Genomic DNA, 15,697 nt, shown 5'->3' on the forward strand with positions numbered 1-15,697 from the left:
TAGTCAGTGAAATCTTTGCTATAGTGAGCGAATACCTGGCTTGTAGTGAGTCATTTGGCAAATCCCTAAGAAGGCCGTGGGCATACTGGAGCAGTGGTTCTGGAACGTTTCAGTCTCGGGACCCCTTTAGAAAATTACTGAGGACCCTCCCCCACCAAGAACCTTTATTTATATGGATTATTTCAGTGTCTGCCACGGGCTCAGCCAAGCTCAGAGGTGGAAAGGTCCAAACCTGGAATAATATTACTATATTAGACATTAAAACATCTTAGTATTATTATGAAAATAGGTTTGACCCTATGAACCCCCAAAAGAGTTATAAGGACCCCCAAAGGTCACCGGACCACACTTTGAGAATGACTGTGCTTAGGACACGTTCAGAGTAGATCAACCAGGGCACAGAAAGGCCTTGAGTTCATAAGGATTGGGGTATTTGGATCTTTGGGCTAGAGAAGAGAAGATTTGGGGCAGGAGGATGTGAACATTATGGTTACTTTCAAATATGTGAAAGACTGTCGAATACTTGAAGACGTGGAAAAAGGATTAGACTTGGTCTGTTTGTCTCCACAGGATAGAACCAGAAGAAGCTAGAAAGAGGCAAAATTAGGCACACCATCAGGAAAACCTCCTCATAATTAGAGCTGTGAAAAGCGAATTGGTTTGCCTCTTTTATTGGGAATCTTCACATAAGGGCTGGAAGATCTTGCTGTAGAGGGGTTTCTCAGTTACTATATGCCCCTGAGATATCTTCCAGTAGTGACACTTTGAAATTCTGGGAAAGTCACGATTTCTTCATAGACAAGGTGAAGTATAGGATGAATTGAGAGTACAGTAACGTGGATTCTGGTCTGATTCATCCATCAGACTCAGTGTTAATTAGGAGAAGACTTCTAGTAGAGAGCAACTGAACTCTTTCCTTGGTCTGTCCTGATCAACATTTTTATTAGTGACATGAATGAAGACATAGATGGCATACCTACAAAATCTTCAGATGATAAGATAATAATTCCTAGTTGTAAACAAGAGACAGAATCATGAGATGTAAAATGGATAATTTTAAATACATTAAATTAAAAAAGGTTTGTGGAAATAAAAGTAATCTAGTAAAGATGAGAAGGAAAATAGAAAACTAGGGGAAGAAATTTATAGACAGTTTCTTGGATAGAAGCTTCATATCTAAAATATATAGAGATGGGGGCAGCAGGGTGGCTCAGTGAATGGAGAGCCAGACCTAGAGACGGGAGGTCCTAGGTTCAAATCTGACCTCAGACACTTACTTGCTGTGTGACCTTGGGCAAGTCACTTAACCCCCATTGCCTAGCCCTTACCACTCACTCTTCTGCCTTGGAACCAATATACAGTATTGGTTCTAAGACAGAAGGTAAGAATTAAAAAAAAAAAAAAAAAGACTTGTTAAAGGTTTTTTTTTTTTTTTTAAACCCTTAACTTCTGTGTATTGACTTATAGGTGGAAGAGTGGTAAGGGTAGGCAATGGGGATCAAGTGACTTGCCCAGGGTCACACAGCTGGGAAGTGTCTGAGGCCGGATTTGAACCTAGGACCTCCCATCTCTAGGCCTGGCTCTCAATCCACTGAGCTACCCAGCTGCCCCACTTGTTAAAGTTTTAAAAAAAAAGTCTTAAAAAGAGAGAGAGAGAACTTTGTCAAATTTATAGGAATATGAGCCATTCCCCAATGGACAAGTGGTCAAAAAATAAAGGCAGTTTTTAGATGAAGAAATCAAAACTAGATGAAACTAGATGAAACTAGATGAAAAAATGCTGTCATAATTGATTAGGGAAATGTAAATCAAAATGACTGAGATTTCATCTCAAACTTATCAGATCAGCTAAAATGATAAAAGGGCAAAATAACAAATGTTGGAGATGATGTGGACAAGTGAGAACACTAATATACTTTTGGGGGCACACTGTGAATTGATCCAACCATTTTGGAGAGCAATCAGGAATTATGCCCAAAGAGTTACAAACCTGTGTATCTCTTTTGACACAATAACACCACTATTAGGTTTATTTCCTAAGGTAAATAGGGAAAAAGGAAAAGAATCTATTTTTATTTATAGTAGCTCCTTTTGTGGTGGGAAAGAACTCAAAACTAAGGGGATGCCTATCAATTGGGGAATGCTTAAAGTTGTACATAGGTTGAGATGGAATGTTACTGCATCATAAGAAATGACAAACAAGTTAATTTTTAAAAAAACACTGCAGAGTAGGGCAGCTGGGTGGCTCAGTGGATTGTGAGCCAGGCCTAGAGACAGGAGGTCCTGGGTTCAAATGTGGCCTCAGGCATGTACTAGTTATGTGGCCCTGGGCAAGTCACTCAGCTCCCATTGCCTAGACCTTACCGCTTTTCTTGGAACCATCACAGTACTGATTCTAAGATAGAAATTAAGGGTTTAAAATAAAAACAAAATGGGGCAGCTGGGTGGCTCAGTGGATTGAGAGCCAGACCTAGAGACAGGAGGTCCTAGGTTCAAATCCGGCCTCAGACACTTCCCAGCTGTGTGACCCTGGGCAAGTCACTTGACCCCCATTGCCTACCCTTACCAATCTTCCACCTATAAGTCAATACACAGAAGTTAAGGGTTTAAAAAAAAATTAAAAACAAAATATAAAAACAAAATAAAAACAAAATATGGAAAGGTCTGTGTGAAATTATGAAGAGTCAAACAAGCAGAACCAAGAAACATTGTTTAAAAAATAATTTGTATCTTTCCACCTACAGAAAAAGAACCGATAAATAGAAACCAACAAGACATAGTTTTAGACATACAAATATCTATTTGTCAAATGATGATATATTGTTTTACATATATTATCTCATTTAAGCCTCACAACAACCCGAGAGGACTATTATTATCCTTACTTTATGGTTGAAGAAACCAAGACACACAGATTAAGTGACTTGCCTTGGGACACCCAATTGGTAAGTTTCTGAGGCAAGATTTGAACTCAGGTTTTCCTGATCCCAGGGTTAATGCACTATCCATTATGATACCTAGCTACAATCTGACCAGCAACTAGATAGCATATCAAGAGGACAACTAGAACGTGAAGGAATAGAAACCATATTATAAAAGAATCCATTGAAGAATAATACCAGTTCCTGAGGCAGCTGGGTAGTTGAGTGGATTGAGAGTCAGGCCTAGAGACGGGAGGTCCTGGGTTCAAAGCCGGCCTCAGACACTTCCTAGCTGTGTGACCTGGGCAAGTCCCTTAACTCCCATTGCCTAGCCCTTATCATTCTTTTGCCTTGGAGCCAATACACAATATTGACTCCAAGACGGAAGGTAAGGGTTTTTTTAAAAAAATAATAATACCAGTTCCAAATAACAATTTACACTAAGGTTCACAAAATGCTTTCCTCTCAAAAATCTGTGAGGTTAGTAGTGTATTACCTTTTCTTTCCTTCCTTTTTTTCTTTTTCTCTTCCTTCCTTTCTCTTTTTCCTTCTCTTTTTCTTTTCCTCTTTCTTTTTTTCTCTCTCTCTTCCTCTTTTTCTTTCTTTCCCCCTTACCTTCTGTCTTAGAATCAATACTATGTATTGGTTCCAAAGCCAAGAAAAGTGGCAAGAGCTGGCAATGGAGATCAAATGACTTCCCAGGGTCACACAGCTAGGAAATGTCTAAGTTCAAATTTGAACCCAGTACCTCTCTCTCCAGAGGTTAAGTGACTTTCCCAAGGTCACACAGTAAGTGTCTGCGACTAGATTTTAAACTCAGGTCTTCCTGACTCCAGGCTATCCACTGTACCGTCTAGCTACTTAGAAACACATATGGCTTTGGGTTCCAATCTGGCCTCAGACACTCCTAGCCGTGTGACTTGAGCAAGTCACTTAACTCTGTTTTACCTAACCCCTGCCCTTCTCTATTAGATTTGTTACCAAAAAATTAAGGGTTTTTAAAAAAAATACAAAAAGAAATACATATGGCAAAAACAGAGCCAGGAAAACAATGCATAATTACAATTATATAAATGAAAAGATCCAAAAAGGAAGATAATCTGGACTGTGAACATTTTTACAACGTCAGTTGTTTTGAATTGGATGTTTTCCTTTCTTACAAAAATGTTCCAACCTAGAGTGTGAGTGAACAAAGAGAGGTTAGGCCTACAAATGAATGTGAAAGAAATCATGGGAACATCAGTCTAGAGTAGAGACGACCCTCAAATCCCTCTGTAATCCAGCCCCTTATTCCTCAGATGGAGAAACTGAGGCTCCAAGGGATTAAGCCATTTGTGCAAAATCACACTAGTAGTAAACATGAGAGGTAAAATTTGAACTTAAGTCTTTCGACTCTAGACCAGTTCTCTTTCTACTGTACCATGTTGCTCCCTTCAAAATCTGCCATTTGTTTTACTGTCAAGGAAAACAGATTGAGACAAGAAAGGGTTTGCCTGAGCCAGAAGTTTGGGAGCCAACAAGCAGAGCCTACAACACGGCTTCCTGACCTCCAGAAGGTAAGGAATTTTTCCTACTTCACAGAATTCCAAGCAAAGGTCCAACCCTTGGGGTGGCCAATTCTCTTTGATTTTATTGGGGAAAAAAAAAGTTTCCACAGAGGAAACTCATCACACCAATGCAGATCATCTCTTGCTCTGCTAATTAAAGTCTGAGAGGTACTGAAATGTTAAGTGTCTTGCCCACAGTGACACAGTGTGGCTTACCTTGAATCTGGGACTTCCTCATCCTGAGACCAAAGTTATATCATACTAAATCATCAATAAAAACGTTCTTAATGATATGAAGTGTCATATGCCCCCTTTTTTTTAAACCCCTACATTCCATCTTGGAATCAATACTATGTATTGATTCCAAGACAGAAGAGTGATAAGGGTAGGCAATGGGGGTTAAGTGACTTGCCCAGGGTCACACAGCTGGGAAGTATCTGAATTCAGATTTGAACCCAGGACCTCCCGTCTCTAGGCCTCTCAATCCACTGAGCTACCCAGCTGCCCCTCATATCCCTTTTGAACATACTGTCGTCATTGATATTGATCAAGGTTAAGGAATAAAGCATTTTGATTTTTAAACTTTGCATCAAAATAGCAGCACAAAGATGCAGGACATTTCCAAGGGAATTATGAGAAAGAACACTATCCACATCAAGAGAAAGAACTATGGGAGTAGAAACATGGAAGAAAAACATGTGACTTATCACTTATCATTCATTTATATGGGTATATGATTTGGGGTTTTGGTTTTAAAAGATTGTCCTATTGCAAAAATGAATAATATGGAAATAGGTATAAGTGATAACATTTGTATAACTCAGTGGAATTGCTTCATCAGCTCTGGGATGGAGGAGGGAAGAAGGGAGGGAAAGAAAATGAATCATGTAACCATTGAAAAATAATATTTAAAAAAAAATAAAAATTTAAAATGCAAAAAAAGCATTTTAATTTTTACATCCACAATCTACCAAACCTCAAAAAGTCTCCTTGAATTCAAAATATATTTTATTTATATATCTTCTTTTACCACTCTGGTTGGTTTTTCTTTTGAGGAGGGGGGCAGAAATTCTCAATGAATTGGATAAACTGAGGAATATTGATATTAAAATAAGATGGTTTGGTCCATTTGGGGTCATTAGAACCGAAAGTAAATAAAAACAAACAGAATTAATGAAAAGAATTTATTAAGCACTTACTAAGCCCTGAAGATATAAATACAAAAGCAAGAGAGTCCCTGACCTGTGAAAGCACGCCTCCTAATGAGGAAGACACCCAGAGAAGAGTGGTGGTGTGTAACTAGAATCTTGTCCCCCTGGACTTCATCTCCCAGAATCCCTTTCCCTTGGTCCTCATGTTGTGTCCTTACAATTTGAAGATAAGTATGTTTAACTCTGCCCCTCTCTCTCTCTTCTCCTGCAAACACGATCTGGGAGAAACTCCTCTTTACTCAGGCTACTACTGTCCTCTACTTCAAGTGATTATTAATAAACTTTATAAAATATAATACTTGGAGTATTGGATATTGATTTTTAATCTTACGGTGGCCAAGGAAGGGGGCTGTGCTCTAGAAAGTCATAGGAATGGCAAATAGAACAATTGGACAGTCCATTGACAAGCTCTTTTCAGGCTCTCTCCATACCATACCATTTGCACTTCAGCCATCATCCCAATCTCCTCAACTACAGAAACTTGGATTCTGCACCGTCCCCATAGCAATGATGTATCCGTAATAGGGGAGATTTCTCCTTGTCTCGTCCAGATCTAGCTCTCCACACCACTTCTCAGATGTCTCCAAATCATTCCTTCTGGCCTTCTACTCCCTTCCCCAGGCCCCTTGAGGGCAGGCACTGTCTTGCCTACTTATATTTTATTCCCAGGGCTTAACATGGTGCCTAGCATGCAGATGCTAAATAAATATTTTATCTATCCACCCATCCATCTATCCATCCATTCATCTGTTTAGCCAGCTAGACATCTATCTTTCCTGAGGCAATGGAAGTGGGGTGGGGTAAGAGTATTCACATTGTCTGCAGGAGAGAAAACAGTCAAAGTGAAGATGAAAAAGCATTGTTCCAGAGCTGAGCGCCTTAGCAATTGCTGGGTATGACCTCAGGTGCTCCAGAGAACTCAAGTTACAATAGTGTCTTATTTGGAGATCTATCCATCTATCTATCTATCTTCTATCTATCTATCTTCTATCTATCTGTCTGTCTATCTACCTATCTATCCATATATCTAGCAATCTATCTCTCTATCTGTATAGATATAGATATAGATATAGATATAGATATAGATATAGATATAGATATAGATAGATATAGATATAGATATAGATATAGATATAGATATAGATATAGATATAGATATAGATATAGATATAGATATAGATATAGATATAGATATATCGTGGTGGCCAAGGAAAGGAAAAAGTCTAACTGCCTTATTTTATTCAGATAAGGAAATCAAGGTGCAAAGAAGTTAAGGAACCTTCTCAATGTCACACAGAATTCGTGATAGATGTGGGACTTCCTGATTCCCATTCCAGTGTCCCATCTACTCCTCTCTACTGCTTTTATGGTAGCAATACAGTGGTTTCTCTGGCCTGCACTACCTGAAGGCCAGGTGTGTGCTACATTTCCCCTCTCCCTCAGGGCTCTCCAATAATCTTAAGGAGGTTTACAGGTGTCTAGTCTATCTCCCATTGTCTAACGTTCCCACGAATGGTGTTCCTCCAATTTTAGGTTTCTCCTGCACCCTAATAATTTGACCACTTAACAGTCAGATTAACTTTTGCAAATGAATATCTGATTTGAAGGTATAGCAAGAACCAATATACAGAGAGTCTCTCTCGCTAACACATGAGAATATAATTGCCCATCTCCCCTCCGCCATATCTCTTTGGTTTCTGGGAAGGAAATGAGGATTAGATTCACAGATTAACTCATATTCCTTATATAGCATGGTCCACCAAGTTCCAAATTCAGAACCTACATGGGGCTCAAGTTCCAGCCACTTTGGCTTCTTGGGACTGCCCTGCTGGACTGCTAGCAACATCTGGCCTCCAGAGTTATCCTGGATTGAACTCTGGCTCTGGCTATGGGTGACACTTTCACCAACTCCTAGAACTCAAAAAGAAACTAAACAAGACTGAGACCCCAACACCAATTCCTGGGGTCACAAGACCGAAGGTGGAGGGAGAGATAGTCTTTTACCTCACCCAGCTCATTTGATGCCTCCCGTGCCATGGTTAAACAGTGCCTTTCACCCCCTGGACACTGTCAGAAAGGGAAAGAGACTCTTCCAGGCTGGTACCTTAAAAGACAACCTGTTTCAACTCTAGCAAATGGCAAAGGCTTCTCCCACATACTGTAGTAGAATGCAGAATGTCTTCTGTCAGAAGCAGGTCCCTACAAATCTCCCATTTGAGTGCCCAGTCTTGGGTGTTCTGAGCATGTGTCAAAGCCCTACTACAATAGAAAAAAAAAACAATTCTTATTTCAAATATTTTAAGGGAAGGACTTTTATACAGGCAGCTTCTTATTCTCATTTCACTATTTAAAAAACTCACCTGAGTTACATCCAAGGGCAGAAAATTTCAGATAAAAAATAATCCATTCCCAAAATACCCAGTGAGACTGGGAGGCCTAGCTGAACTCTTCTACATCACTTTCCTTTTAATCATTCTATTGAGAAAGGGATAGGAGTTGGCAAAAGCTGAAGAAGATAATGGCTGGGAGTTCGAATTCTGACTCTCATAGGTTAAAACTTTCTGTTTTCTCACTGTTAGAGGGGAAATTCAAAGAAGCTTTGTTGGATGTTTGATAAATACTTTGGTCTGATAAATTCTCACAGAGAAAGTCACTTGGGTTAATTAGAAACAGTCCATTTATTCTAGAAACAGTCTGCTACTATAGCAGAAAGGCTGGGCAGCATAATTTTATATTTCTGAGTTTGGAAGAGTATAGTGTAAGCGTCTATACTTTAAAGTATGACTCACCCTTTTTTATAGTTTTTTAGTGCTAAAAAGGGCAGAAAAAGCACTCCTGCATAAAGTAAAATAATGTCAGCTGGCAAGAGATATAAAGTATTGTCTCTTTCAGAAATAAATATTTGATGCATGAAAGAAAAGAAGTAAAAGAACTTTTATTTTATTAAAAACGGTTAAAATATGCCTTTCAAATGTTTTCAGATAGGATTTGAGCAGTTTGGACAGAAAATGAACTTGGTCTCTAAATATAAAAACAGGTCACTTTGTCAGAGATGTAGGATGGTACCTTGTTTGCACAGGAATAGCTTGGTGGTTTAAAGAGGGCAGAGAAAGAACTCTTATTGACTATAATTGGGAAAATATGGGATAGATAAGTGACTTAGTAGATAGAGCACCAGGCCTGAAGTCAGCAGGACCTGCCTCCCAATGTGACCTCAGATACTTTCTAGCTATGTGATCCTGGGCAAGTCACTTAACCCCATTTGCCTAGCTCTTGCTCTTTTGTTGTTACTAGCACAGAAAATAAGGGCTTTTTAAAAGGGAAGAGAGGGGGAATCTTGGTGGATAGAGAGCCAGACCTAGAGATAAATACTTAGTACCAATTTTAAAAAGATAGAAGGTAAGGGTTTAAAAAAGAAAAAGAAAAAATTGGGAAAATATAAGTACAAAGAAATATAGTTCCAAGGGCACATAATGAGATAAAGGACCATGATGAGAATTTAGAGCTACTATATGTATCAACTCTTATTTTGCATAGAACTGTTTTAAGACTTAAGATGATCAAACTTAAAATAGAGAGAAATCATAACAATTTGGAGACTGATAAGTTATTTTTTTTAACACCATCTGTCTTAGTATCAATTCTAACACAGAAGAGTGGCAAGGGTTAGGCAATCAGGATTAAGTGATTTGCCCAGGTCACACAGATAGAAGGTATCTGAGGCCAGATTTGAACCCAGGTCTTTCTGATTCCAGATCTGCTGCTCTATCCACTGTGCTACCTAGCTTCCCCTTAGATATGATTTTTAAAGGACCATTGAAAGGGATATTTGGTGAGTTATTATCAAGTATTATTTCTAAGCTATTACTAAGTTATTTTTTTAAACCCTTACCTTCCATCTTGGAGTCAATACTGTGTATTGGCTCCAAGGCAGAAGAGTGTTAAGGGTAGGCAATGGGGGTCAAGTGACTTGCCCAGGGTCACACAGCTGGGAAGTGTCTGAGGCCAGATTTGAACCCACGACCTCCTATCTCTAGGCCTGGCTCTCAATCCACTGAGCTACCCAGCTGCCCCCTATTACTAAGTTATTAAGTGAGAGATGAGAAAATGAGTGTCAGGAGGCTCTGGTTTAAACCATTTAGAGCAGTGATTCGTAAAGTGGGTGCTGTAGTGATCCAGGGGAGGCGGTGATAGCCACACTTTTTTTTGTATTACATTCTAATTTGTATTACATTCTATTCTGAGTTCAATAAATAGTTTCATAATTTCCAGGAGGTGCTAACTAATATTTTTTCTGGTGGTAGGCCAAAAAAGTTTGGGAACCACTGATTTAGAGGTAGAGAAGATAAGAGGCTGAGGCTAGGGCTAAAGAAGGGAAGGATAGGGGAAAGGAATAATTTATAAAGCTCCTACTATCTGCAAGGTCCTGTGTTAAGCACTTTACAAATATTATCTCATCCGATCCTCACAACAACCCCTATGAGTTAGGTGCTAGTATTATCCCCATTTTATAGTTGGTGAAACTGAGGCAGGAGGAAGTGGAGTGACTTGCCCAAGGGCACCCAGCCTGTAAGTGTCAGAGGCCAGATCTGGTCCTCCTTTCCCACCACTGGCCTCCCAGCTGCTAAAAGAGACTGAAGGCTTTCTTTGAAGAATAAGTTATTGGGAGAGGAAAAAAAATAGGCCTGTCTAAGATGTTTGAAAAGATAATTGGCCGGAAGAGTTGGCCAGCAGAAGGTTTCCCCTACATAAATTACTGATTTCTGCAGAGAAGTTCAACTGCATTGAACCAAGGCTGAACTGAAGTTCCAGGTACCCGGACTGATCTTGAGAGAAAGATGGAGCCTCTTGGACATACTCATGCTCTCTGCTGCCCTCCTCTGGTTGAGAGGGAAAAGCAGAAAGGAGAAAGGTGGTTTTGTTATCGTTTTGATTTGAATTGAATTGAATTGAATTGAATTTTTTAATCAATTACGTGTAATAATACATTTCCACATGAGTTTTCCAAAGTTATATGATCCTAATTGTCTCTGTCTCTCCTTCCCTTCCCCCTCCCAGAGCTGGCAAGCAATTCGACCTGGGTTATACCAGTATTATCACGCAAAACATATTTCCATATTATTCATTTTTGTAAGTGAACAATCTTATAAAACCCCAAACCCAAATCATATGCCCAAATAAACAAGTGACAAATCATATGTTTTCATCTGCATTTATGCTCCAGCAGTTCTTTCTCTAGAGGTAGATAGCATCCTTTTTCATAAGTCCTCAGAATCGTCCTGGATCGTCGTATTGCTGAGAGAAGCTAAGTCAATCACAGTTGATCATTCCACATTATTGCTGTTACTGTGTACAGTGATCTCCTGGTTCTGCTTATTTCACTCTGCATCAGTTCATGTAGATCTGGCAAAGAGATTTTGCTGCTGTTACACCGAAAGAAATCCTGAGGTTTCATTGGAGATTGCAGCCTCCTGGTGAATGAAAAGCAGAATTGGCTCTTTGATTTGTTCAGAGACAGCTTGAGCTGTCTTGCTGTGAGCTCCGTTTGCTCAGAAGCTAATTGGACAAAATAGCAGCCTGATAAGAAGATAAGTGCCTGAGCTGGTCTGAGCTGCGGCCTTCCTAGAGTCAGCCTGAGGAGTCTGACAGTTCTCTGGCTTGGGTGGAATTTCATACATATAAATTAATAATCAACACTTTCCCAGAGTCATTTTGAGGAGGCTTCTCTGGAGAGCTTGTAATAGACCTTGCTGGCTCAAGAATTGAAGAGAAGAGCTATAGAATTGTAGATAAGCAGACAAGCAGTTAGCAGAGAAGCAGTTTTAGGTGGTGCAGGGATTCCTAACTGGACCAATGACATCAGAGCCAACAGTCCGGAGTCGTGACTTGCCTTAAGCACGCGAGTTTTCCTCGCTGGTCTTCCTCCTGACTAGGTTCTCATCCCCACAGGTATGGAGTGCATTGGTGAGAGGGCATCAATCAGGTTCACATGTGGGCTGTGATGTGTATTATTTATGTACTTGCTGTACCTATAATATTATTTCTTTTGCCTTACTGTAAATGGTTATGCTTAAGATAAAAGGGGACATTATTGTGAGGGGCTGGTTTGTATAAATGGAAACTAAAGCTCAAAGAGGTTGAAGAATCTTCTCAGTGTCAAGCAGAAATGTACAGTGATAGATTTGAGGCCAGAATATAAGCCTCCTGATTCCCAGACCAATGTCCTGTCCATGATGCCATTCTGCCTTTACGGGGCTCAAGAGGAAAAAGTGGTCCCCAAATCCATCAGGACCCTCTCACTAACTCCATCCCAAATTATAGGTTAACAGACGTATTATATTTACCCTCAACAGCTACCCCTACTCGTCTGTATCCCAAAGAAATCAAAGATAGGGGGAAAGAACCTACTTGGATAAAAATATTGAGAGCAGCTCTTTTTGTGGTGGCAAAGAATTGGAAACTGAAGGGATGTGCCTCAATTGGGGAATGACTGAACAAGTTGTGGTAAATGCTTATAATGGAATACTATTGTGCCATAAGAAATGATAAACAAGACAATAAAAAAAAACAACCTAGAAAGATTTACATGAAGTGTTGCAAAGTGAAGTAGGCAGAACCAGAACATTGTACACAGTAATAGCAATAAAGTACAACGATCACCTGTGAATGGCACCTATTATCAGCAATGCAAGAATCCAGGGCAGCTCCAAGGGACTGTACCTACTGCTGTGAAAGGAACTGAGTCTGAATGCAATTATTCTTCACTTCATTTCCTCCATGAATTTTTCTCTAGTATAAGTGATATGCATCTTCTTTCACAACATAATGGACATGGAATTAGGCATTGCATGATAGCCTATGTACAAGCTATATCATTTTACCTGATGTCTTAGGGAGGGAGGAAGGGTAAGAGGGAGAGAAAGAATATAGAGCAAAAAATGTCAGAAAATGATTATTAAAGTTCTATCCAAATGTAATCTGGAAAATATATTTTAAAAAAAAAACCAATTACATCTAGTATAATGAGAGATTTGGAATTGACTCATGGGGTGGCCATCTTTCTCTGGGAAGCAAAACCTACTGGCCTGAGGAAAGGTTGGAAAGAGAGGGAGTTAAGTAGCCAGCAGGAGCTTGGGTGAGAAGTGTGCTGCCCTGTGGGGGGACATACACCCCATGCCCTGGCCATTACAGTGGGATAAGAGACAACATCTAGTCTGAATGTACCTAAACAGATCCCTTTGTGATTCTCCTTTCTTCTAGAGCTGAAAGCCAAAATGAAAACCACGGCCCTGCTGGTTTTGCTGAATTTGCTGCTAGGGGGACATGCCATGTCCACCAGCCGCCTCTCTTGCTACAGAAAGATTTTAAAAGATCGCAACTGCCACAATATTCCCGAAGGAGTGGCAGACCTTAAACAGATTGATGGACACCTTCAGGACCACTTCTGGGATGGAAAAGGATGTGAGATGATCTGTTATTGCAACTTCAGTGAATTGCTGTGCTGCCCAAAGTAAGGAGGCTTTCTTGCAACACCTTGATAACCGTGAACTTACATGAGAATGTAGAGAGCGCCTTCTTTTTTCCGTCTTAGAATCACTATTATGTATTGGTTCTAGGGCAGAAGAGTGGTAAGGGCTAGGCAGTGGGGGTTAAGCGACTTGCCCAGGGTCACATGTCTAGGAAATGTCTGAGGCCAGATTTGAACCCAGGACCTCCCATCTCAAGACCTGGCTCTCCATCCACTGAGCCACCCAGCTGCCCTGTGCCTTCCTTTTAAGTCTGCCTTTGTGGGGTTAACAAGTCTCTTAATCGCCACAGGCCTCAGTTTCCTTATTTGGAAAGTAGAGTTTGGACTCCAGTGGGTTCAAGTCCTACCTGATATTTGCTATCTTTATGACCCAAGACAAATCTCTTAAATTCTCTGGGCCACAGTTTTCTCATCTTTAAAATGACAGAGTTGGACTAGATAGTTTCTGAAGTCCCTTCCAACTCTGAAACTCTAGTCCTGTGAGATCCACTTAAGTGATTTTGCTAAAAGTAGGTAGACATGAGTAAATTCTGTAAACATCTTTATTAGAGAAACCTTGTTTAAGGAGAATCTGCTGTTTCAGAAGTCTGAGTGTTTTCACAAAAGAAATCGATTTTGTGTGGTTTAAAAGGTAAATGAATACTCGGACCTATCTGAATCCTAGACTCGGAATTTTATATGAGCCTCTGTGCTCAATCTACCAGAAAGAGTGCTCCATTTTGCCAGGAATGATTCACTTACGATTGCAATTATAGAATTAATTAAGAACAATGGGCCTTCTATTGGGAATAAGAAGGCAGAAAAGTCCAAATGGAGGGAAAGGATCTTTTTTCAAGGAAAAGTTTGCCACTTTTACCTCTAAAATCATCTAGAGGCAAACAAACTACTTGAAAATTCAGCAACTGTAATGGAAATCTGCCAAACAGCACAGGGTCCTCCTGAAAGCTAAAGAAGCAGGAAGGCCTTTCTCTTCCCCACCCCCAAATGATCTTGGAGAGTTGTTGGGATATCCGTTTCTAGGGTCTCTCTCAAATACCTTGTATTTTTGTGGTTCATTTAGCCTGGCAACGTGCTTTCAGAGCACAGGCTCCTCAGTCTCATACTACAACCACAGACTACCTAGTCTAACCCTCCTCATCTTACAGAAGAGAAAACTGAGGCCCATGAGGAAGGAAACAAGCTTTATTATGTACCAGGAACCTTACAAATACTATGATCTCATTTGTCCCTCACAATAACTCCATAAGAAAGGTGCTATTATTATCCCCATTTTACAGATGGAGAAACTGAGTCAAGGAACGGTTAAGTGGCTTGCCCAGGGTCACACAGCTAGTATGTATTTCAATCTAGATTTGAACGCAAGCCTTCCTAGAGGCAGCCCACCTTTATGCACTGCGCCGCTCAGCTCTCTGGGAAGGTAAACGTGAGAGTAGTGTCAGAGGTAGAATTTGAATCCATGTCTTCTAACTCCAAAACCACTTCTCTCTTCACACTGCCCTCAACCTTCACCAGGAACCTGTAGGGTAAGGTAGGGATCACAGAATCTCAGGTGGAAGTGGACTCGGGAGGCCATTTGATTCCATTTGTATCTAAAAAGCACAATCCCCTTTACAAAATCCCCAACAGGCGTCCAGCTCCTCTTCAAGATATCCAATGAAGGAGGGAGGCAGAAGGAGGGAGAGAACAAGCCGTTATTAAGCGCCTCCTCTATGCCAGGCACCCTCCTGTCTGATCCTCACAACAACCTACTCCCCCTTTCCCCAGATAATTCATTTCTAATTCTTAGACAACCCTGTTAGAGCTCCCCTAAATTTGTGACTCTGGAAAATCTTCCCACTGTTCCCAGTTTTGTCCTTCGGATAAGGAGGGCGAGTCTGACCTTTGTCACGCTGGCCCCTCGAACACCGCAAAGCATCTTATGCCTCCTCTTCCCCACCCCCCAGCAGGGTCTCCTGTCTCTTCCCAGCCCTGCTCCCCGTCCCCTGCACAAGGTCTCCTTTGGCCACCCCTTTCCCGGAGTGCAGCGTCCAGAAGCATCATCGTGGAAAGCAGGGCTCCCTGAGGGAGTGCCTGGTCCACACGACTCGACTCGCTAACTACTAGTTCATAGCACCGGGAGAAGAATCCAGGGCTTTCCACTCTTAGCCCATCCGTGGATAAGCATCCATTAAGCATCTCTGATGCGCCAGGCACTTGGCTAAGCCCGGGAGAAGTGGGAGGGAGGGGAAAAAAAGGAATAAGACGTATATTTTTGGACATAGCTGATGTGAGAATGTGTTTCCCTTGGATAAGCACGCTTATAAAAATCATCTGTGTTATATTCCTGTTGCCTATAAAAATACATAATAAAAAACACCAACAAAAAAGCTAGGCCCAGCACCTTGATCCGCTGGGGTTAACCTGTGATTTGGGGGGTGTCGAAAGCTCTCCAGGAGCATCTTCCTCCTCTCAGGCAAATCAACACCTTGTCTGGAATTTGTCCTAAGGTCA

At 40.7% G+C, this 15,697-nt stretch overlaps 1 protein-coding gene across 1 annotated transcript in view; it reads left to right on the forward strand.

Moving 5' to 3' along the window:
* SCRG1 (stimulator of chondrogenesis 1) overlaps positions 1-15,697 on the forward strand; it is a 193,774-nt gene that overhangs the window by 177,321 nt on the left and 756 nt on the right. The window contains exon 3 of the mRNA XM_044681673.1: positions 12,940-13,189. Coding sequence (XP_044537608.1) covers positions 12,940-13,189 — 250 coding nt within the window. The remainder of the gene's footprint in view (positions 1-12,939; positions 13,190-15,697) is intronic.

This window comes from Gracilinanus agilis, chromosome 6, assembly GCF_016433145.1.
Source record: "Gracilinanus agilis isolate LMUSP501 chromosome 6, AgileGrace, whole genome shotgun sequence".
In the NCBI taxonomy this organism is placed as follows: Eukaryota; Metazoa; Chordata; class Mammalia; order Didelphimorphia; family Didelphidae; genus Gracilinanus; species Gracilinanus agilis.